The 25,092-nt window shown below is 44.4% G+C and overlaps 1 protein-coding gene across 2 annotated transcripts in view; it reads right to left on the bottom strand.

Moving 5' to 3' along the window:
- Nucleotides 1-25,092, bottom strand: part of DYNC2H1 (dynein cytoplasmic 2 heavy chain 1) — a 328,866-nt gene that overhangs the window by 31,941 nt on the left and 271,833 nt on the right. For both annotated transcript variants that reach the window (XM_028158576.2, XM_008150183.3), the window contains one exon: nt 14,257-14,346. In XM_028158576.2, coding sequence (XP_028014377.2) covers nt 14,257-14,346 — 90 coding nt within the window. The remainder of the gene's footprint in view (nt 1-14,256; nt 14,347-25,092) is intronic.

The following is a 25,092-nucleotide window of genomic DNA, read 5'->3' as shown; positions in this document are numbered from 1 at the left end:
ATTCTGGCACATCAGCTTAAAACTAGTGAGTATTCCATTCAGATCCTCCCCTAGACCTCCCATAGGTGCCCAGCCTTTACCCAAGTTCAAAAGGAAAATCCTAGCTCCTCTTTTCCAACCAGGAGCAAGCCCAGCACCTTCCCCTTCCCCCTCTTCTTCCCCCATGGACGTGCCTCTCCTAAACTCTAAGGGACCCCACGAGGCTTGTAACCAGGGAGCAATGGTCAGCAGCAGATCATCCTGGGCTAAGCCCCTGAACCTGTCCCAAAGCTCCGCTTTTCTCTGACTCCTTACTGAGCAAAGCAGCCCAGCCTAGGCCCATGTCCCCACCTCGTCCCTCTCCTGTTGCTTCTCGTATCCTAGGCCCTTCCTTGTTTTACCATCTACAGCTTTAATAAACATTCTTTAAATATCACCTGGACTTGTGTTGTGAAATCTTTCCTGCACAAAGTCAAGAACCGACACAATACCAGATGGTCTTAGGCGGACCCTCTCAGGGCCAGCTCCCCTTTCTAGTAACAAAACCTCAATCTGTACAAAGGAGCTGAGGAAAACTTCAACTTCTAGAACTGTTCTGGAATGAAATAGTTTTTGCTAGCTCATTTATTTTATTACCTTGATAGACATGGTCTTAACTGATGAGAAACAAAATATACATTTATCTTACCTTTAAAGAGGGAAATCTTTACTCTTCTTCTACCCTTAATATATACACCTATTACAATACTGGAAAGTCTAGCTAAGCAAGATATTTTTAATTTGAAAATAAAAATCAAGACCATAAATTTGGGTTTCTAGACTCAATGTTTGACTCAAGGAAGTGTTATTTTTCAATAGAATCTTGTGATTTTCTTTCATCACCTTGTAGAGAAAACTGGGAAAAAACTAGATTACCTTTTCCAAAGACAGAAATGAGTTAAGTTGCATGGGTTAAACCCAAACAGGGTTCATGAAGACCCTGAACTACCATGAGAAACACAGTTACTAGTAATGGCCTTTTACAGAGTACTTAATTTTTAGTGTGGCAAACCAAGGATCTATGCAGTCCACTCTATTTGCACGTCTCTTCCTAATGATTAATTATAATTCATAATTTATGATTAGTCCAATTTCCTATTTAAGGCCAATCCTTTCATTTGTGTACAGGACCTTTTTTTTTGTTTTTTTATCCTCACCCGAGGATATTTTTCCATTGATTTTTACAGAGAGTGAGAGAGGGAAAGACAAGACAGAGAGAAATATCAATGTATGGGAAACACATCAATTGGTTGCCTACTGCACGTGCCCTAACCAGGGCCTGGGTGGTGTGGAGCCTGCAACTGAGGTATGTGCCCTTGACAGGAATTGAACCAGGGACCCTTTGGTCAGCAGGCCTATGCTCTAACCACTGTGACAAACCAGCTAGGGCTAAGGATCTTTTTTTTTTCTTTCTAAGAATTCCCCTCCTAAAATTATTTCATTTTTTTCTTGTATTGTTAATTTTTCCATCTTTATTGGATACAAATACGGTGAAATATCCCCCATATTAAAAATCATAATAACCAAAACTAAATAAAAAACACTCTCTTGGTCCTTTTCCGCATCTGCTACTATCTTAGATCTATCTGTGCCACCCATAACAAAACTTAAAAAACTGTCTAATCTCACTTACGGTGTTTGACACAGTTGATGACTTTGACTCTTCGAACACTCTCCTTTCACTTCTGGATCACCTCAGTTTCCAAGTCTTTTCTCTGTCTTCCTAGCTGGTACTACATGGTCTTTATTATTGACTCCGCATCGTTACCTGCATTTCTCATATTGGAGTGCACCAGGGCCCACTGTTTGGTCAGTGTCGTGGTTTTAAAGACCACCTTTATACGCTAGTGATCCCAATTTTAAATCTCTTACTCCAACTTCTATACCCTTCCTTCACCAGCTTCTCTGACATTTTCCCCATAATGTCAAAAATGTACCTAAGCTCCAAATCAGAACTCTTCATTTGTAAAAGCATCTTCTTCTTCCCTAAGAAACCTGCTCTATCACCTTCAACTCAGTGTAAAAAAAAAAAAAAATCAACCAATTGCTCAGGCCAAAACTTGGAAATCATTCTTCACATCTCTCTCCGATGTCCCACAGGCCTAATATAAAAACTTACCATTTCTTTCTTTTATCCCCCCAATTTTTAAAAATCTTCACCTGATGATATAGTTTATTGATTTTTAGAGAGAGAGGAAGGGGAGAGAGAAACATCAATGTGATAGAGAAACATCAACCAGTTGCCTCCTGTATATACTCCGACTGAGGATTGAACCTGCAAACGAGGTATGTACCCTGACTGGAAATTGAACCCACCACTGTTTGATGTATGGCGCAAAGTTCCAACCAAGTAAGTCACCCAGCCAGGGCGAAATTTACCATAATTTACCAAAATTTACCTTCATATCCATCACACTAATCCATAACACCATCATAACCTCTCTTGGATTAATGTATTCTCCACGCACCAACAGAATAAGTGTTTAATCCTCTAATCGCAACCATCCACTGATTCCCCATTCACCCAGACTAAATTTAAAGTCTCTTACTAAAGCCTTCAGGAACCTATGTCATGGTCCCTGGCGATCCAGATATCCTCGTTTCCAGTAGCACTGCTCTTTATGTATATGTTCTAGCCACCCTGGCTTCCTTTTGATTCCTTAAGCAAGGAAAGCACATTCTTTTCTCAAAAGTTTGCATTTGCCAGTCTCTCTGTCTAGATTTATTTCCACCTAGATATGTTCATGGTTTGCTTTACTATTTTATTTAAGTCTCTGTTTCAATATTGCCCATTAAGAGTGGCCTTATTACCTGACAACTCAAACTAAAGTGCTACCCCCTCCTACCCACTCACTTTCCAGCTCCGTTAATCTACACTTTTCATTATAGATTAAATGAAAAATTTAATGATAAACTAATGATAATGATAATGATGATAAATATCAGGCAACATCTGATATTTATTAGAAATAAAGCACAATTTTGCTTCAATATTTGACCAACATCTATTATTTGCTCCACTTTCTGGTTAGCCCAATAAATAAATGCCTACTTTAAAAATGTTCTGACATCTTATAAATGAATAATATAAATATTTGTATAAGCACAAATGTTACTACCCTATCTAATAAGTACAATAAAGTTACTAATGTCAACAAGGCATGGCATTTAGATTTATTTAAAACATTAGATTCTTTACTATCATATTTAGATGGGCAGTTTTATATACCACTTAGAGTAAAAATAACTCCTTATGTGCTTACAGATTAAACTATTTTAGTCTAAATTATAGTTATATATTTATTATTGCAAGAGTAAAATTTTTTAAATAATTATTATAAAAACTTAACTTTATGTTAAAAAAATTAAGAACTCTAGAATTCAACAGAGAAAGAGATTAATAATAATACAAATATTAAAAGAGAATGCAGAGGAGAAACCAAGATGGCGGCATAGGTAAACACCTAAACTGCTGCCACGCACAACAATTTCAAAACTACAACTAAAAGACAAAACGAACATCATCCAGAACCACAGGAAAGCTGGCTGAGTGGAAATTCTACAACTAGAAGGAAAGAGGAAAGCACATGGAGAATCAGAGGAGCTGCAAAAGGCTGAGGTATGGAGACACGCGCACGGGCAGCTGAGTGCCTGGCTGGCTTTCTCTAGCGGGAAGGAGAAAAAGCTCCCGACTGCACTGAACCCCAGTTCCGACTGCACTGAACCCCAGTTCCAGGCAAAACCCTAGGGATCCAGGCTTATGTGGGGAGAATCTGGACTGTCAGGTCGAAACTGAGGGGATCCAGGCTTATATGGGGGGAATCTGGACTGTCAGGTGGAGACTGAGGGGAGCCATGAAAGGCAGAGGTCTGGAGGCGTGCGCGTGAGTGCACAAAGAGAAGACTGACTGCTGAGTGCGCCGCTGGCTTTCTCTAGTGGGTGGGAAACGGAAGCTCCCCACTGCGCTGAACTCTAGTTCTGGGCGAAAACCAGATTCATTGGGGGAGAAACTGGACTGTCTGGCAGCGGGCAAAACTAGAGGGTGGCTTACTCTTAGAGGTGCTTGCAGCGATTACCGAGGGACACCGAGACCCAGGGGCCTCACAGGGCAGGGCTGACAGGAAGCCAAGACTGTCTGCTCAACCCTGAGACTCCACCCCATCCAAGCTGAGCACAGAGGCTTTTGCAATTTTGCAAGTCTTGTCTCATAAGGCTGTCTCCAGCACAGAAGTTCTCCCGGCATAGACACAGCTGATCCTCAGAGCCAGTTGGCCTGGAGGTCAATTCCTCCCAGTGATACCAACAACAATCAAGACTGAACTACAACAAGGCTGTACACACAGTCCACAAAGGGGTGCACCAAGAGTATCCACCTCAGGTAACTGGGGAGGCCGACCCACTGGGCCATATAGGATACCTAGCACACAAAGCCACTCTACCAATTCAGGGAAGCAGCGAAAATGCAGAAACAAAGAAACAGATCACAAATGAAAGAAATGGAGGAAAGCAAATGACTGGATATAGAGTTCAAAACTATGGTTATAAGGTTTTTCAAGAATTTCCTAGAAAAGGCCGATAAATTTAGTGAGACCCTCGAGGATATAAAAAAGAACCAACTAGAAATTAAACATACACTGACTGAAATAAAAAATATTATACAGAGACCCAAGAACAGACTAGAGGAATGCAAGAATCAAGTCAAAGATTTAAAATACAAAGAAGCAAAAACACTCAACCAGAAAAGCAAAAAGAAAAAAGAATCCAAAATGTTGAAGATAGTTGTAAGAAGCCTCTGGGACAACTTCAAGCATACCAACATCAGAATTATGGGGGTGCCAGAAGAAGAGAGAGAGCAAGATACTGAAAACCTATTTGAAGAAATAATGACTGAAAACTTCCCCCACCTGGTGAAAGAAATAGACTTATAAGTCCAGGAAGCGCACAGAACCCCAAACAAAAGGAATCCAAAGAGGACCACACCAAGACACATCATAATTAAAATGCCAAGAGCAAAAGACAGAGAATCTTAAAAGCAGCAAGAGAAAAACAGTTAATTACCTACAAGGGAGCACCTATATGACTGTCAGCTGATTTCTCAACAGAAACTATGCAGGCCAAATAGGAGTGGCAAGAAATATTCAAAGTGATGAATAGCAAGAACCTACAACCGAGATTACTCTACCTAGCAAAGCTATCATTCAGAATTGAAGGTCAGATAAAGAGCTTCACAGATAAGAAAAAGCTAAAGGAGTTCATCAACACCAAACCAGTGTTATATGAAATGCTGAAAGGTATTCTTTAAGAAGAGGAAGAAGAAGAAAAAGGTAAAGATAAAAATTATGAACAACAAATACATATCTATCAACAAGTGAATCTAAAAATCAAGTGAATAAAAAATCTGAGGAACAGAATAAACTGGTGAATATAATAGAATCAGGGGCATAGAAAGGGAATAGACTGAAAATTCTCAGGGGAAAGGGGTATGGGGGATGCGGGAAGAGTCTGGACAAAAATCGTACACCTATGTATGAGGACAGTGGGACGAAGGTAAGGGAAGAGGGTGGGATGGAAACCGGGTGGAGGGGAGCTATGGGAGGAAAAAAGAGGAACAATTGTAATAATCTGAACAATAAAGATTTATTAAATTAAAAAAAAGTAAATATCTGGATTCAGGCTGTGGAAAAAAAAGAGAGAGAATGAAGCCCTGCTGGTTTGGCTCAGTGGATAGAGCCTCGGCCTGCAGTCTGAAAGGTCCCAGGTTTGATTCCAGGTCAAGGGCACATGCCCAGATTGCAGGCTTGATCCTTAGTAAAGGACATGAAAAAGGCAGTTGATAAATGATTCTCTGTCATCATTGATGCTTCTATCTCTCTTTCTCTTTCCCTTCCTCTCTGAAATCAATAAAAATATATTTTTAAAAGAGAATGCAGTAAGTAGATAAGTGTAAGGAATAATGTTAGGAGGATTTTAGTAAAAAAAATGGTGATAAAAATTTAACTAACACAAAATATAATAAACAATATTTGGCTATGCTGAAATCCAGATTTTTTTTAAATTGTTTGACATATTTATGTTGTCAACATTAGATAAAATTACTTTTAAGAACAAAATTTAATTGTCGGTTATTTAGTTAGGCATACTCCCTATCTTGTGAGGATGAAATAAAAATGAAATATCTCAAAAGGAATATCCTTGCCATCTCAAAATTTCTCAAAGAGGAAAAATATTTTGTGGATATCATCCACAAAAATATCCAGTATAAATAACCTTCAATCCAGATATATAAACAAAATGAAAAAAAAATTGGATACATCAAATATTTATTTTCTCATTTATAAAATATCAAAACAAGACATTAAAAAGAATACTTATTTAGGAACAATTTTTTAAATTGAAATTTTGCATCCATGAAGGTTTTTTTAAAAGTTTGACAAAATCATTGATATAGATTACAAACCATTTTTAGGACACAAAATACAAAGAATTTTGAGATTTGTTTAAGCTGTGGATCCTATATTCAAGGTTCTTTCTAGCAAACATATTACTGAAATACATTTTCCTAAACTATTGTACCGTATACAAACAGCTATCAACAGTTGCAAATAGCTATCAACGAAGTGAATGTGTACAGGATGCAACCTATCCATGTTTCTCTCTCACATTGGTGTTTCTCTCTTCCTTCCTCTCTCTAAAACCAATAAAACATCCTAAGGTAAGGATTAAAAAAATATGGCTGCACGAACCAAGGAAAGCCATGAAGCACTATTTTTAAAATAAGGGCAACAACATAGCAGATATTACTAACAGAATCACTCTTTACTTGAAGGGAAAGTAATCTTGCTAGAACCTGCTGATTCTTTAAGAAATCAAACTTGTCATAAGAGTTTAAGTATTCTCTTCATGTTTTCTGCTGTAAAGACCCACTTATTATGCTAGTCCAGGAGGAGGATGAAATTGCTATGCAAGTGATGAAAGAGCTGAGATGCAGATAAAAATTCAGGGAAGATTTTGTTATGTTGAAAGCCAATTATGTTGCTATACTGTCATATTTCTAGAACCAAGATTTATCTTCTGCGAACAGTACAAATAGCATGGTTTATGAGATTGCTTCTATAACACTGAGATCATCATAGACCATAGACTACTGTTTACTATTCTAAATGCTCAAGGTAGTTGACCATAGGCAGAATTTACTAGCTCACAGTGCTGAGAAATTACTGTTTCTATATAAAATTTGAAATGCCTAAAATTTTGTGATACTACTGTTATAGTAATACCTATATTTTACTGGATAAAATTGCAGATATATACGGCAAGTTCATTTTATGATTATAATAATCCATTTTAAAGTTTGGCTGTATATTAATCTTAAATCTCAGGTTTTGGGCCATGATGTATTTTTCTATGCAATTCCAATATTAATATACTTATCTGTTTATAGTATCTATCATCTTCACTAAATATAGAGATTCCTGTTGGCAAGGATCTCATGTTTTCTTCTCTGCTGTGAATTTCCAGCACTTTGAGAAGTGGGTGACACATAATAAAAGCTTAATAAATATTCACTGAATGAATTAATTAATTAATATATAAATAAAATACATCTATAGATCTTCTAGCTGAATATAGTATGTAAAATAAGGATGATGGGGGTTTTAGACCAGATATAGACCGTTTTTTCAATTCTGTTGTAAATCTTTTTATGAATGATTTTATTGAGTATCTACTATGTGTAAAATATTGTACTGAGGACTGTGAGAGTTACTAGGATGAGTTGGGAAAATAAAGAGTTTTCTTTTTCAAGAATGCAAACTACTTCAAAAATAGAGTAAGACACCTCAGAAAAATAAATAAAAAATGAATTGTAATTTAAATAAGATAAAATTTTGAATCTTAAGACAAAATAAAAATCTTCAAATGTTAGAGTGCAGAGTAGGGTATAAACCAGAATTTTCATTGGATAGATTTAGATAGAAGCTAAAATCTCAGAAATATATCATGGGTACTATAGATACATCTTGGGAGGTTAAATCATGATTACTGGGAAACATGAAATAGATTTATGTCAGTTTGCTTGAGAATAACCCAAAGATTGACTGAATCATTCATTTATTCAACAGAAATCTATTGAAAAACCTTCTTGTGCAAGCCAGTGTTCTACACTTTTGGATAGAACAGTGAATGAACAAAAATCTCTGCCCTTATGAAGCTTCCATTTTAGTAGAGGAATACAGAGAAAAATAAATAAAGTTAAATGTATAGAATAATAGACATTTAGGCTATGAAGAAAAGTGAAGGAAAGAGGATAAAAGTACCAAAGGGCAGGTTGCAATTTGAAATAGGATGATCAAAGGAGGCATCACTGAGAAGGTGATGTGTGAGCCAAGACCTGGAGGAAGTAAGAAAACTTTCTGGCAGATTTCTGGGGAAGTGCATTCCAGGTAGAGGGAACAGCAAGGCTAAAGTTCTTAAGAGGGCGTGTGCCAGGCTGGTTCACCGAATAGCAAGGACACAGTAAATGAGCGAGCAAGAAGGAGAGGAAATTAAGAGGGGTAATGGACTGAATCTTAACTTGTAAGTTGTTGTAAATTTTTTGTTAAATGAATGTGCTGAGAAGTCAGGGGAAATTTTCTAAAGAGGTGATATAATCTGACTTATGCCTTAACCAGAACATTTAGACTGCTCAGTTGAGAACTAATCAGAAAGGGGACAAGGGTGGAAGCAAGGACCAGTTAGGCAGCAGCAGCATTAATAATGACTCCAATCCAGGGAGTAAGTAGCAGTGAAAGTGTGAGAGATATCTCTGAATATGTTTTTAACATAGAGGCAAGATTTTTTTCTGGTAGAATGGATGCAGAATACACAGAAGAGTTTACAATGGTTCCAAGACTTCTGGCCCATGCCACAGAAAGTCATTTACTTTTCTGGGTATAATTGTGGGCAGTACAAGTCTCTTGGTAAAGGGGTGGAGTTCAGTTTGGAATATGTTAAGTTTGACATGTTTATTAAAATACTGAGTATGCACCAGAATTAGGAGAGAGCTATAAATCTAAGGATAATCAAAGTTAGATGGGATTCAAGGTTGTGAGGTCACTATGGATGGAGTACAGGTAGAAAGAATCAGAGGACTGTGCTTTAAAAAATCCAACATTATAGATGATGTAGAAGAAAATCCAGTGAAGTAGACAGATAAGAAGAAACAGAAGTATATGGTGACCTGGAGGCCAACTTATAAAAATGATTCGGAGGGGAGAAGGTGAATGCTACAGTTTGATAAAAACTCCAGCATTTTATCATGAAAGGGCACTTCAGGGTAACTACTCTCATTTTCCATATAATTTTCATAAACTATTTAACTACTCTTGAATTTGATATTTTATTTTTACCATCTTTAAAACTAGAAGTAATATCCACCTCATGTTATAAATATTACTACATTTAATGTGAAGTGCATATATGCCTGACATCCAAAATGTGCTGTTCTTACAAATGTTCCTTTTTCTCCTTCTGTACTTCATTGGATCACTTAAAATTGTTGAGTATATGTTTGAAGTGGTGTATTGAAATAAAAAAAATGATCTGAAGCTCAAATTTAAGTAACTACCATATTTTACTCCTAGGGAAGTAAGAAGAGCAATAAATATGAACCCAAAAAGGGCATAATGACACACATTTCTGATTTAGAAATGCTGGTCTGGCCCCTTAGAGATTATCAGAGTTCAAGAGGAAGAAGTAAGAGCTGGAGGCTCACATATTTTTTACCTTCAGTCTCTTTGAAGTGGGCAATAGAAGTAAAATGCAATGTAAAAAGAGTTTAAAAAGCAGTCTATGTGGCTAAGGTAACAATAAAAATCAGTAGACATTCTAGAAACTGTGAGACTGAATATTAATTTGAACAAAATACAGAAAGCAGCATCTAAAAAGAATCTTAGAAAACAGGAGTGAAGGAGTGTAGGGGAAGATACCTATCCTTGGGAAAAATCTGCTTCCCAGCATTGCAAAGTGGGAGGGATTTGAAGGAAGAAGCACAACAGCAACTGCTGGTACAAGGGGTACTGAGCCATCTAATACATAGTGCCCTAAACTTAGGCCTAATGCAGACTCAACTCGGGACACTGCAGGGGACTCTCTGGGGATAGTGGATATAAGGAGACAACCTAGGTGATTCTAGGTTGCAGAACTACTGCTATTTACTCCTATAGCACTGCACTTTCTTCAGCATTTTAATTGTTACTTATTCAGTTACCTTTCTTCCCTGATAAGTTGTAAGGATAGTTCATGTATCATGCTGAATGGCATTTACTAATAACAACAACAACTAACTCTATTTATTGCTTCAATCTCCCCAGGCTTCAAGGTCCCTAATGGTTGATATAAACAACAAGATCCCATCATAAGAAGAAAGGATGGCAGGATGTGGTACTATGTAAATGTACCAACCACTGTCTGGCTTGAGTTGGGCCAAAAAAATTGAGTAGACTTCAAGAAGTCACTATAAATTTTAAAATGAAAAACATGGACCCTAAGCAGAAACCCAATCCAAAAAAATGAGCATGAAAGCTTGCCATTGATACATGGTACTCCAAGTCCGGTTAGCAAAGGTATAAAGGGGAGATATTTAGGAGTCCACTAAATACGTATGTCTAGAATACTGGGTCTGTTTAGCATACTCAACTCTGTGTAACAGAACGGGGTATAAAAGAACTCACATTTAATTAACTAACTAACCAAGAATTAAAAATAAGAATATACTAATAAAACTTAGAGTCTGAAATATTAATAGTTTCATATTTAAGCATATTGCAGGCAACAGCAGTTTCAGTTCCCCTTTTTGCCAACCTCAATCACAGGAATGCAGCAGATGCTGATGGCTAACCAGGCCTGCAACTTTCTGACCCCAGATATTAGCAATAAAACCCTCAGAGAGAAAAAAAAAGCCAGATGCTGACACACACAAAAGAGAACATCAAAACCACCCAACAGCTGGAACATGAAACTACAAGTTGCCAGAATTCTTTAGTTCCCTGCTTCCCACAATCTCCCTATAAAAAAGCCCTTTGCCTACCCTGATATATTAAGATAGGTTTTGGGACAAGAGTCCCCCATCTTCTCAGGTGACTGGCATTTGAATAAACCTTTTTCCCTTTTTCACCAGAATCTATCTCACAAGTTTGGCTTTGGTGGCGGCAGGCAGTCAATCCTTAGTTTCAGTTACAACTGGGTACTGGAGATGAAGGTCTATGAGTCCTAGCAAAGAATCAATTCATGAGCTAGGCTGGAACAAAAACTGGAGATGTAGAGTCAAGGGATCCAACTGTGAAAATTTGAGAATACGAAGACAGAGAAAACAATAGCAAATGCTGGCACCATAAGATTTATGAACTGGATACAGGGCATGCTAAAATTTAAAATGATCAATACAGAAGAATCAGCATATACTGGGGAAATGGACTATAGGAGCTATTCTGCAGCCCAACAACAAAACAGAGAGTGGAAATCAGGAACCAAAGAAATTTTCATAGGATGTTATTTCTGAAGAAAAGGCAGAAGCATTTGAAGCTGGGAAAATAATTCCAGGGTTACAATAGGAAATAACTTATCTAGTCATTTATTTGTTCATTCCTTAGTTCATTCATCTATTAGCAGACAGTATACTGGGTATTGGAAATACAGTGAAGAAAAAAAAAAGATCTTGCTCTAAAAGATCTTACAGAGTGGAGATTATAGAATACAGGACTCTCTTTGGCTGAGATTCCTTGAGTATCTAAGGGTTCTCTGACTTTCTCTAAATTACCAGCATTCAAAGGAGAGTCTTAAACCTTATACCAACTAAGATTCTATCCATATTGGGAAATGATCCCTCTAAAGCATAAACTGATTTCCCTCATTAAAATCCTGCAATGGTACCCTTTTGGCCTTAGGATCAAATATAATTCCCTAATATATTATCTTGGCTTAGCCCTTCCTGCCCCTCCAGCTTAATCTTTGAGTCCCCCTTGCTTCCCCCTTCTCACTCTCTCTGCTCTCGTTTTAGTTACTTGAAAGCACAAGACTTATTATTGACTCTGGCCTTTCTCTTGTTTGGCACATTCTTCCCTCTCTCCTCGCTCGGTCTATTTCTACTAAGTTCTCCACTTAAGCAGCACTTCCCTGTTCCCATGGAGGTTAGGTACGCCTGTTATGTGCTTCCTTTTTCAGGAAGTTTGTTTTTATTCAGTTGTTTATCTCTTCTGATAAACTCTAAGAATAGCTCCTTGGGACATGATGTATATTTATTTTGTTTATCATTCTACATTCAGTCACCTCAGCACAGTGTTTGACACCAAGATAGGAACTATGGTAAATCAATTTACTAACCACTACATCTCTAGTACTTTATTCAGAGCATAGCATAAAGTAGCTGTTTACAAAATTTTTGACTCAATGAGTAAATAAATGAATGCCACCCGTAATCCCAGTCAGTCTCACCTTATTTGTACAAAACCTCTATAATGAACAGGCACTATACATGACACTCTCAGTAGCGTGCTCTGTTTCCCTATATATTATGCCTTAAAATGAAAGGCTCTGGGATTTTAAACTTTGGCTGGAACTGGGCTCAAGCTGCTGTATACTTGTTTGGATTCAGTCTGATCCTTATCCTATATAATAAAGATCTAATATGCTAATTAGACAGGCCGGTGGAACGACCAGTGGGCGGTGGGTGGGGCCACAGAGCCACGAGGCAGCGGGGGCCGCAAGGCAGCTGGGCTGTGAGGGCCGAGGTAGCCTTGAACGAATTTCATGCATCGGGCCTCTAGTACTTTCATAAGAACCCCAAAGCAGCCATTTTTCTTTAATAATAGGACTTCTAATTTTCCCCGTCTACCATGCTCTCATTCCTTTCTTTCACACTTAAGTAGCTACATTGCTCCTCTAAACATCACAAGGTGTCTAAACAGATGAGGACAAATGGAATCAAGCTCTGAGGATGAGTCTTCAATGGCAGAAGGTCAACTTGCTTTGTATTAGAACAGAAGTGAGAAGGGTGGGTTCAAATTAGATGGGAAGAAGTGCAGGAATTTTCAGGTGGTCATAGTACATAGCTTGCATTTTCTCTGTAAAGGGAAGGTGTTCTGCTTAGGAACAGGGGAGGCAGCATGGGGGTCTTCAGAAAAGTAATGAAGGTTTGAAACAGTCACTGTGGAAAACAGCAGCAGGGCTCAGTGTACACCCAACGCTGAACACTTCCTATCTGAAGTTTCACTAGCAGAGCTCGGCAGCTGGTGCGCTGACAGAGACTGATCCAAGCTGAATGGTTTTCAGGCAAGATAAAGCATGGAGGAAAATCAGTTAGGGTCCTGGGAAGAGACTGGTTCAAGTATGGGCTGTGATTCCATGCTGACCTGGGCAGATCAGGAAAGAAAGAGACAGACTGGGAGAACACTGAGCAGGAGGGTCTGGAAAGTCTAAGGCAGCGAGAAAGTAAGAGGGCAATGAGCTCGTGGTAAAGAAGGGATACGAAGTTTTTAGGGGTTCAGTGATACAGCACAATGAGCGATGACAAGGTTAAAGATGTTGACAGGAGGGTGCACGCCTAACAAAAGCGTGGATGAAGATTGCTGCACCTGGAAGGACACTAATCAAGTTACTCATATGATAGAAGTTGACGTGATAAAAAAGGCTGTGAAACAGGTGCCACAGCAGAGGATGAAGAACTCAGACATCAATGCAAAGCCACAGGCAAGGGGATACACTGCATGCACCAACCAACGTGCACCATCCGTTATTATTAAAATAAAATCACTCTTCTTCCCTCTATATTATCCCTTGTTCTATTGAATTTTCCTGCAGTTACCTAATTGGATCACTCTGAGAAAAAAATTGATCAATTTGAGGAAAAAAAGAAAAAACAGCTCTCTACTGGGGAGGAGGAGGGGGTGGAGCGAGAGAGGAATAACATGCCCTAAAGGAAATAAGTCACAACTATAAATCAGTTTCAGTTATTCTCTGTATAATCCATCTGTATTATAGATTTTTCTCTAAATTCTCAAAAATTATGAAAAGACACATAAGCAGAAAGAATATACTTTAAAATGTTATATAAAATAACAGATGAGAAAATAAGAAAATGGTTGTTTATGTACAAAATCATAATATTCTCACTAGTTGCTAGCAAAAAAGTTATCTCAATATGTGTGTGCATAATACAATAATTGCACAGTCATACAATGGAGTTATTAAATAATTTAGTCTTACCTGTATTGCAAGGGCACGAGACACAAGCCCTCGGAGGTACTGTAAAGGATCTTCTGGGCCTTCCCACTTGCTCTGCCATGTGAGAGGACACTGCAATTTAAAAAGGGTCCAAATTAAGTTTATATATACAATATTATATATTTTTAATAGCCAAGATATGGAAGCAACCTAGGTGTCTACAGACAGATGAATGGATAAAGAAGTTGAAATATTCAGACCTCTGAAGCTGCGACCCCCGCCCGGCACTGGGCTGGGGGGACCTGAGGCTGCACCCCCCACCTGGGTCTCACCCAATGAGAGTGGGGCTGGCCAGGTCTGTGTCTCCTGTGTTTTCAAAGTGTGTGTGGGTGGTGGGCGGGGACTTGACTCTAGGTCCCATAGCGTGCCCCAGACTTTGACAGAAGAGAGATTTTCATATACATTTTACTAATTTTCTTTCATCTTTGACACTTCCATTATAGAGAAAGGGCAAGTAGCAATATTAAAATATTTCCTCTAATTAATTCCCTTTTAATGTGGACGAATTTCGTGCACTGGGCCACTAGTCTATATTATAGAAGGCCTGTGGCCGTAACACCGTAATGCTGTAATGACCAAACCACCGGTCACCCGGAAGTGCATTGATAGGTCTCACGGCACAGCAGGTCTGGGGTCTGGGGTCCCACCTTGCACAGCAGGTCTGAGGTCTGGGGCCTCGCTGCATGTGGCAGGTCTGGGGTCTTGCGTGATTTCAGCTCACGCAGTGCAGCCCACAGGCTCTAATCACAGCAAGGCTGGGGGCCAGCGGGAGGGTGGGCACGGCAAGGCACGTGCAGGTGGGCGGGGCTCGAGCATGGCTAGGCTCGTGAGGGTGGGCAGGGCCACGCGATTTCACGTGCTGGGCTTCTAGTATATATATATATTTGTTAATCCTCACCTGAGGATCTTTTTCCATTGACTTTTATTTATTTTTTTTGCTTTTATTTTATATTTTCTAAAATTTATTTATTGTCTAAAGTTTTACATATGTCTCCTTTTTCCTCAATTGACCCCCTCCCCCCCCAGCCATTCTCACCCTGGGCAAGCCCACACTGCCCCAGTGTCTGTGTCCATTGGTTATGCTAATATGCATGCATATGAGAGAGCAGAAGAGAGTGAGGATGGGGAGAGAGAGGAAAAAAACACAACACATCGATCTGAGAGACACATAGTTTTTTGAACCCAAAACACTTTTTAATATTAAATATTAAAATAAAAGTAAACTGTACATAAATTTAGGAAAGATTACTAGGCCCCGGCCAGTGTGGATCAGTGGATAGAACATTGGGCCTGTGGTTCGATTTCCGGTCAAGTGCAGGTACCTGGGTTGTAGGTGTCATCCCCGGCCTGGTAGGGGAGAATGCTGAAGGCAACCAATCAGCATGTCTGAGAGACACACTGATTGATTGCCTTCTGTGTCTCAACTGGGCCCAGGGACAGAACCTACAACCCAGGTACTTATCCTTAACTTGGAATCAAACCTGTGACCCTTAGGTGCATGGGCCAATGCTCTAACCATTGAGCAACACCTGCCAGGGCAACAGACTCATATTTTCAGAGAATAAACTGATGGTTGCCAGAGAAGGAATGTGTAAAAAAGGTATAAACTTCCACTTATAAAATAAATGTCACAAAGATATAATGTGCAGGACAGGGAACATAGCCAATAATATTGTAATAACTTTTTACAATGACAGACGGGTACTAGACATACAGTGATGATCACATTATAAGGTTTATAAGTGTTAAATCACTATGTTGTACACCTGAAACTAATACTGTATGTTAATAAAAATAATTTCTTTTAAAGTGATGAGATGCCACTTCTGAGATTAGGTTACAAATTACTGTGACTCCTGCCTAGCTCCCTCTTACTCTCCCCCTTCCTCATTCTAAGTGAAAAGTTACCACACTGTGAGCTGCCTCAGAAAGATGCCCATGGAGCAAGGAACTGATGTGTTCAGTCCACAATCAGAGAGGGCCTGAGGCCTGCCAACAGCCATCTCACAGATGCTCTTAGAAGCTGTGAGAGCTGCAGCCCTGACTGATCCTGACTGTAGACTTGACGGAGACCACGAGACAACTCCCAGCTAAGCCTCACCCAGATTTTCGTCCCACAGAAGCTATGCCATACTTTTTTGTTGTTTTGTGCCACTAAGTTTTAGGGCACTTTATTATGTAGCAATAGAATTAAGAGAATTACTGATATCAGTATCAGGTGTAATACATTAATTCTATAAATGGTTAAGTCCTTATTATTCAGCCATTCAACATTACTTACTGAGTGCCTACAATGTACAGGCACTATGAGGCCCTTAATATTATAAAGCTTATAATTTACTGGGGGATAAAGAAAAATGCATTATTCATTATAGGAAGAATATTCCATAGTGTTGAATTCTATGTAGAGACTCACAATATGATGTGATATAAGTAATATGACAGGATAGTGATATGATAGAAGACTATGGGAATAAAAGATAAAATATAGTCTTTAAATAGCAACAGAACAAAGGTAGAAAGAATAAATAAAGGAGATACACAGCTAAAATCCCTTCTGGTGCTTTAATAATGAGTTATAGATCATGTCTGCAGTTCTTAGGATAACATAATTTAATCAAAGAATTCTTAGAGAGAAACCAAGATGGCGGCATAGGTTAAACACCTAACCTGCAGCCGGGCACAACAATTTCAAAAATACAACTAGAGGTCAGAACGGACATCGTCCAGAACCACAGGAGAGCTGGCGGACTGAAATGCCCACAGCTGGGGGGAAGGAGAAGGCCACGGGGACAGTCGGGGAAGCCGTAAAAGCCTGAGGTATGGAGAAACGGGCGGAGACACGAGCACACGCGCCTGCGGGGAGGATGGAACCTGAGAGGAGGGGGCGGCTGATGACCTGGCCGGAGTTCACTGGCAGGAAGGAGATAAAGGCTCCGGAGTGCGCTGAGCACCGGCTCCGATTGCACTGAACCCCATTCCGGGCGAAACCCTGGGAAACTCACTCACTTTCGCAACTCCGCCGCCCCCGCAGGCTGCCCGGCCCGGGACGCTGGGGACGCCGCCGCAGCGGCGGCGCCCGGAGCCCGGCGGCCTCCCAGCACCCGTCCCCGCCGCGCAGCCCCCGCGCGCCTGGTGCCGCGGGCCGCGCGCCCCGCACACCGGACGGAGGCCCGGGCGCCCTCTCCGTGCACCTCCCGGCGGCGCTAGACTTCAGTAGAGTTGACTGAATTCAAGGGATTAAGAAGTATAAATTGGGGGGACGCCGCGGCGGCGACGTCCGGAACACGGCGATGGCGGTGCCTGGAGCTCGGCGGCCGCCCAGCGCCCGTCCCAGCCGCGCGGCCCTCGCGCGCCTGGTTCCGCGGGACGCGCGCACCGCGCACCGGACGGAGGCCCGGGCGCCCTTTCCGTGCACCTCCCGGCGGCGCTAGACTTCAGTAAAGTTGACTGAAATGAAGGGATTAAGAAGTACAAATTGAGAAGTTTGAAAAAGATGGCGGCGGAGGTTAAAGGCTGTTCTGTTGCCTCGCACCCAGCGAAATCGGAGGGGATGAGGTGTGGAGGTGCGTGGGTCTGGCTGGTGGCGGGGGAAAGGGGCTTTTGTTCCAAACCTAAGGGAGATTAGCTCTCCATCACCCTGAAACCCATCTTCTGGCGAACCCCGGGAGACCCAGATGCCTGCGGGGAGAGGCGGGACTCTTGCAGAGGTGCGCCCAGCAATCAGTGTTTGCTGCGCTGGAGTGCGGAACGAGGGGACTTAGATACATGGAAGGCAGAAGGACCAGACTCACAGCCATCGCGGCTCGCCGCACCATGGCCTGTTGGCGCCCTGAGACCCCGCCCCGCCCAGGGACCCGCCCCGCACGTCTTGAAGACCTGCCCCGCAAGTCTTGCAGGCACACCTGCGCCCCAAGCAACGGCTTATGCATGTGGGTGGACTGCCCTCTGGCAGCGGACCAGATGATCTGCTGTTCTAGTCAGACTGCTCCAGGGCCACTCAGACAGGAGGAAGAAACTAGTTTTTGCTGTAATCCTTGCTGAGTGCCTAAGGCAGTAGCTGATCTACACCCCATTGGAGACCCAGAAACGAGGGCATCTAGTGGTCTGTGGGAGATGACACCAGATTTCAACCACGTGCATAAGGGACACATTCAACGGGAATATTCAGTGAGCGCCAAAGCTTTGCTGCACCAAGACCCGGCCCATAAACGTATCTCCTGCACAGCAACTCTTCCTTTATAGACAAAGAGAGCCCCCCCAGTGACACCAACACCAATCAAGACTTAACTATACAAAGGAGGACCAAGATGGAGGCATAGGGCGGAAGCCTGATTGTTGCCTACCACAACAACTTTGAGACTACGACAAGAGAGCAGAGCAGACACCATCCAAGACCACCATAGGGCTGGCTGAGTAGATGCTCTACAACTAGAATAAAAGAGGGGGATGTGGGATGATGCTGATGCCGGTGACCCAAAGACCACACTTTAAGAACTACAGCTCAGGCGACACAAAAGAACTATGGCTCAGGCGATACAACAGCGGCCTGGAACGTGCTCGGCTCAGTTCCCCCGGCGGTCTCCGGCTGAGGGGACGGCTCCATTGGCAGCCAAACACGGACAGACGAGCCCCTATGAGACATGGGGTGGGAGACTCCGCGCTTGCTGACCTCTGAGTCCGTCAAGAATCTCAACGCCCCGGAAGCGGCCAGGTGCGCATGCTCGGCGACCGGCCACCGATGCAGACCCAAGGGCCGACACAGCGACGCCAGACTGGCCCACCGCCATTCACCGGGTGCACCGGAGCTTCGCCGAGCCGCCGCCCGACGAGTTCTGCAGCAGCCATACTGGAGCTCCGGAAGGATGGCCAGGGGAATTGCTGAGGGGGGATTGACCGGCAGGAATTGGGATCGGGAAGACGGGGCCCCGCTGAGACCCGGGTGCGGGCGGGGTTGCGCGCCTCTGGGCTCGGGTGTGGTCACACGCCTCTGGGTATAAGTGAGGCCTCACGTCCCTGGGTCTAGGTGAGGCCACATGCCCCTGGGTCCAGGTGAGGCCGGACTCCGGGTCCGGGTGAGGCCAAGTGCCCCTGGACCCGGATGACGCTGGATCCCGTGCCCGGGCGAGGCCAAGCGCCCCTGGGTCAGGGAGAGCCCACACACCCCAGGGTCCAGGCGAGACAATGTGTCCCTGGATCCGGGTGAGGCCGCGTGCACCTAGGCCCGGGTGAGCCCAAGTGGCCCTGGGTCTGGGAGAGGCCAAGCATCCCTGGGTCCGGGTGAGACCATGTGTCCCTGGATCCGGGTGAGGTCTCGGGCACCTAGGCCCGGGTGAGGCCACGTGCCCCTGGGTCTGGGAGAGGCCAAGCGTCCCTGGGTCCGGGCGAGACCATGCGTCCCTGGATCCGGATGAGGCCTCGTGCACCTAGGCCCGGGTGAGCCCAAGTGGCCCTGGGTCTGGGAGAGGCCAAGCGTCCCTGGGTCCGGGTGAGACCATGTGTCCCTGGATCCGGGTGAGGCCTTGTGCACCTAGGCCCGGGTGAGCCCAAGTGGCCCTGGGTCTGGGAGAGGCCAAGCGTCCCTGGGTCCGGGTGAGACCATGTGTCCCTGGATCCGGATGAGGCCTCGTGCATCTAGGTCCGGGTGAGCCCAAGTGGCCCTGGGTCAGGGAGAGGCCAAGCGTCCCTGGGTCCGGGTGAGACCATGCGTCCCTGGATCCGGATGAGGCCTCGTGCACCTAGGCCCGGGTGAGCCCAAGTGGCCCTGGGTCTGGGAGAGGCCAAGCGTCCCTGGGTCCGGGCGAGACCATGTGTCCCAGGATCTGGGTGAGGCCTCGTGCACCTAGGCCCGGGTGAGCCCAAGTGGCCCTGGGTCTGGGAGAGGCCAAGCGTCCCTGGGTCCGGGTGAGACCATGTGTCCCTGGATCCGGGTGAGGCCTCGTGCACCTAGGCCCGGGTGAGCCCAAGTGGCCCTGGGTCTGGGAGAGGCCAAGCGTCCCTGGGTCCGGGTGAGACCATGTGTCCCAGGATCCGGGTGAGGCCTCGTGCACCTAGGCCCGGGTGAGCCCAAGTGGCCCTGGGTCTGGGAGAGGCCAAGCGTCCCTGGGTCCGGGTGAGACCATGTGTCCCTGGATCCGGGTGAGGCCTCGTGCACCTAGGCCCGGGTGAGCCCAAGTGGCCCTGGGTCGGGGAGAGGCCAAGCGTCCCTGGGTCCGGGTGAGACCATGTGTCCCTGGATCCGGGTGAGGCCTCGTGCACCTAGGCCCGGGTGAGCCCAAGTGGCCCTGGGTCTGGGAGAGGCCAAGCGTCCCTGGGTCCGGGTGAGACCATGTGTCCCTGGATCCGGGTGAGGCCTCGTGCACCTAGGCCCGGGTGAGCCCAAGTGGCCCTGGGTCTGGGAGAGGCCAAGCGTCCCTGGGTCCGGGTGAGACCATGTGTCCCTGGATCCGGGTGAGGCCTCGTGCACCTAGGCCCGGGTGAGCCCAAGTGGCCCTGGGTCTGGGAGAGGCCAAGCGTCCCTGGGTCCGGGTGAGACCATGTGTCCCAGGATCCGGGTGAGGCCTCGTGCACCTAGGCCCGGGTGAGCCCAAGTGGCCCTGGGTCGGGGAGAGGCCAAGCGTCCCTGGGTCCGGGTGAGACCATGCGTCCCTGGATCCGGATGAGGCCTCGTGCACCTAGGCCCGGGTGAGCCCAAGTGGCCCTGGGTCGGGGAGAGGCCAAGCGTCCCTGGGTCCGGGTGAGACCATGTGTCCCTGGATCCGGGTGAGGCCTCGTGCACCTAGGCCCGGGTGAGCCCAAGTGGCCCTGGGTCTGGGAGAGGCCAAGCATCCCTGGGTCCGGGTGAGACCATGTGTCCCTGGATCCAGGTGAGGCCTTGTGCAACTAAGCCCGGGTGAGGCCACGTGCCCCTGGGTCTTGGAGAGGCCAAGCGTCCCTGGGTACGGGTGAAGCCAGATCCTGGGTCCAGGTGAGGCCGTGCGCCCCTGGATCCATCCGGGTGAGGCTGGGTCCCAGGCCCGGGTGAGACCACGCGCCCCTTGGGTATGGGTGAGGCCACGTGCCCCTTAGTCCGGGTGACGCCGTGCCCCTGGGTTCGGCCGAGACCAAACCAGAGGGAGTCGGACCTCCATTACCACCATTTGTCCACCATCCAGAGCTGAGGGGTCAGTGCTGACATGTACACATAAGGAACTACTGGACATCGAAATTGGGTCTCAAAAGAACTGTTGGTCCAGGGGGAAGCTCGCTACAGATTGATTCATTTGCCTGTCAGCATAACTATTATTGCTCGTCTCACATTCAGTTCTTATTAGTATATATCTAGTGACATTTGATCTCATTCATCTAGAGGAAATGATGAACAACATAGACTGAGGAACAAGAACAGAACCAGAATCAAGGAGGCATCGATCGGACTATCGGGCCTCAGAGGGAGGATAGGGGAGGGTAGGGGGAGGGTGGGGGGAGGGGGAGAGTTCAACCAAAGGACCTGTATGCATGCATATAAGCCTATCCAACGGTTAAGTTCAACAGGGGATTGGGGCATGCGTGGGGAGAGGGGTGGGATGGGAATGGGGGGATGAGGACAAATATGTGACACCTTAATCAATAAAGAAATTAAAAAAAAAAAAAAAAAAGAATTCTTAAAAGAGGTAGCTGATAAGCTTTCAAAGTGGTATTGGATTTTGACTACAGGCTGAAAGAACTGGAGGGAACTTTTATAAGCTAACATTTATTGAGTGCTTACTATGTGTTAACAACTGTGCTGAATGGGTGATGGGCACCATCTCCTATAGTCCTTACAATAATCCCCAGAAGCAGGTGGTATTATAACTTCCATTTGACAGAGGAGAAAATGAACACAAAGAAAACAGTCTGCCCCAATTCACAGGGCAGGTAAATGGCAAGTCCAGGATGTGAACCCAGGCAACTTGGCTCTAAAGCCGGTTTGCCAGCATCAACACTGCCTTCAACATATTTTACATTTTTATATTGCTCCACCTATACCACACCATTTGAAATTAAACATAAGTGATAACAAATATTATTTGTTAGAAATCTACTCAAAATGAGAACTAAAAGTATAATGATGGGCAAACTAAGGTTTGTTTAACTAAACTTGAAGTTTTTTTAAAAAATAAATGGGAAACTTGAACCCAGGTCTAACCCTAAATGTAACATATTTTTGCTATCCCATGCTTTTCATGAAAGATATCACAGAAGCAGAACAGCATATGAGCAGATTGTTCATTCACTATTTCAAGTTTTCATTAATTGATTATTCAGCAGGCATCTGTCAAATAGTTGTTTGGAAATCTTTTGTTAGATGCTAGGGATACAAAGTTATAAAACAACTAGAGGCCTGGTGCACAAAATTTTTGCACTCGGGAGGGAGGGAGGGCTGTCCCTCAGCCCGGATTGTGAGAGGGCGCAGGCCAGGACGAGGGACCCCACCGGTGCACGATCGGGGCCTGGGAGAGATGTGGGAGGTTGGCCAGCCAGGAAGGGATCACGGGAGGGCTCCAGGGCGTGTCCGGCCCCACTCATTCAGTCCCAATCAGCTGGACCCCAGCAACAAGCTAACCTACCAATTGGAGCATCTACCCCCTGGTGGTCAGTGCACATAATAGCAACCGGTCAACTGTCTGCCCCCTGGTGGTCAGTGCATGTCATAGTGACTGGTTGACTGTCTGCCCCTGGTGGTCAGTGCACATCATAGAGAGCAGTTGAGCAGCCTTAGAATATCATTAGCATACTATGCTTGATTGGTTGAATGGCTGACTGGACAACTGGACACTTAGCATATTAGGCTTTTGTTATATAGGATTCCTGTCCATAAAAGGTTGTGCTAAAGGGGGAAATAGAGAACAACAGAGACAGCTACAGACGTTACTGTAAGTTTCCTGATCGTGACAAGCACTGTTCCACAAAACACGAAGGTGTAACCACCAAATCCACACTGCGTATAAGGGCAAGAGTCAGGAAAAGCTTTCCAGGAGAGACAATGCTTGAGGTGAGTCTCAAAAGATAAACAGCTTATAGTCAAGTAAAGAGAGACAGCAGGAAAAGGAAAGCACACAAGTCAAGAAAACACAAGAGACCTGATGATTTAAGGACCAGACCAAGAAGTGTTTGAATGTTGATCCTAAGGAGTTTAAACTGGAAAGCAATGATAATGTAAATTAAGCTTTACCCAGCAAAGTGACACAATCAGATTTGGGTTTTAAAGCGATTACCCTAGTGCTGTGGTCGGCAAACTGCAGCTCGAGAGCCACATGCGGCTCTTTGGCCCCTTGAGTGTGGCTCTTCCACAAAATACCATGGCCTGGGTGAGTCTATTTTGAAGAAGTGGCGTTAGAAGAAGTTTAAGTTTTAAAAATCTGGCTCTCAAAAGAAATTTCAATCGTTGTACTGTTGATGTTTGGCTCTGTTGACTAATGAGTTTGCCGACCACTGCCCTAGTGCACTAGGGAGAGCAGGCTTAGGGGAGTGAAACTGCAGTCAGGGAAGTCTGGAAGCTGCTATAACATAGGCATGGACCAATGTGGACCTGCACAAGAAGGAAAACAATAGCAAGCACTTCTGCAGAGCTTACAGTGCAGGCACTGTTCTAAGCACTTACTTATTGTCAGGTCTGATCAAATAATTGAATCAATACCCCCTCCCCTGGCAACTGGCCTTTAGACCACTTCACAACTGATTCCCTTTCTCTCAGACCACATTCCACTTGCTAAGACCATTATCCTTCCCCTCTGGACCTTCCCAGGATCCGAATCTTCCCAGAGAATTCTTCACCCAGGAAAGCCCGGCTAGAATCCTTTAAAATCTCTGACTCCTTGTCCCTGGGTGCTGGCATCATTTTAGGGCTCAGCCCATCTGGTATCCAGATGACCTAATAAATTTGTAATTCTTTACCCTTTTGGCCTCATGCATTTTTCCTTCAGCGACCCTTAACATTTGGTGCCGAAACCCGAGAGAGTTCCACGGGAAAGGGGAGCCATTGTCTTGGCTTTGGTCACCCTGCTAGGCAGTGGCAGCTCATCTGGGACTTACCTCCAAATCCTACATGGGTGACACGATTGCAGGCCTCCATTAGGCTCCCTCCCTTGCGGGCCCTCCTGAACCAACCAAGGAGGATGCCAGATCGGGAACCTCTCCTTTTTCATTGCTGACCCTCTATCCCACACGAGCAATTTCCCACAATTTCCCTCCTCTCCAGTCTTCTGCCCACTCACTCTCACTGACTTCTCTAAAGTCCTCTCCTCTCAAAAGTCCTGGCACTAGACCAGAAGACTCCTCAGCCATTCGACTTTGGTTCCCTCTGGATTGGGGATGCCCAGTCCGGAGGGTCACCCCTCATTTCTCATGGTGATCAGTGGGGATGCCTGCCCTAAACAGTCCCCTTTGGATTTGTGGTCTGTCACTCACCCCTCCTCTCTCATGGACCACACTACACTCCCACTGCACACTCATGGGGGAGATCGGGCCCAAGCACCTCATTTTCTTTTGTGATACTGTTTGGCCACAACATAAACTAGATAATAAGTCTCAATGGCCTGAAAATGGCACTTTCCATTTTAACACATTGCACAATTTATTTATTATTGTTTTTTTTAAATCCTCACCTGAGGATATTTTTCCATTGGTTTTCAGAGAAAGTAGAAGGGAGAGAGACAGAGAAAAGAAACATTGATGTGAGAGAGACACAATAATTGTTTGCTTTCACACATGCCCCAGCCAGGGCTGGGGATCAAGCATGCAACCTATGTACATGCTCTTGACTGCAATTGAACCTGGGACCCTTCAGTCCCCAGGCAG

Source organism: Eptesicus fuscus, chromosome 13, assembly GCF_027574615.1.
Source record: "Eptesicus fuscus isolate TK198812 chromosome 13, DD_ASM_mEF_20220401, whole genome shotgun sequence".
Lineage (NCBI taxonomy): Eukaryota > Metazoa > Chordata > Mammalia > Chiroptera > Vespertilionidae > Eptesicus > Eptesicus fuscus.
This window is presented reverse-complemented; position numbering and strand designations above follow the sequence as displayed.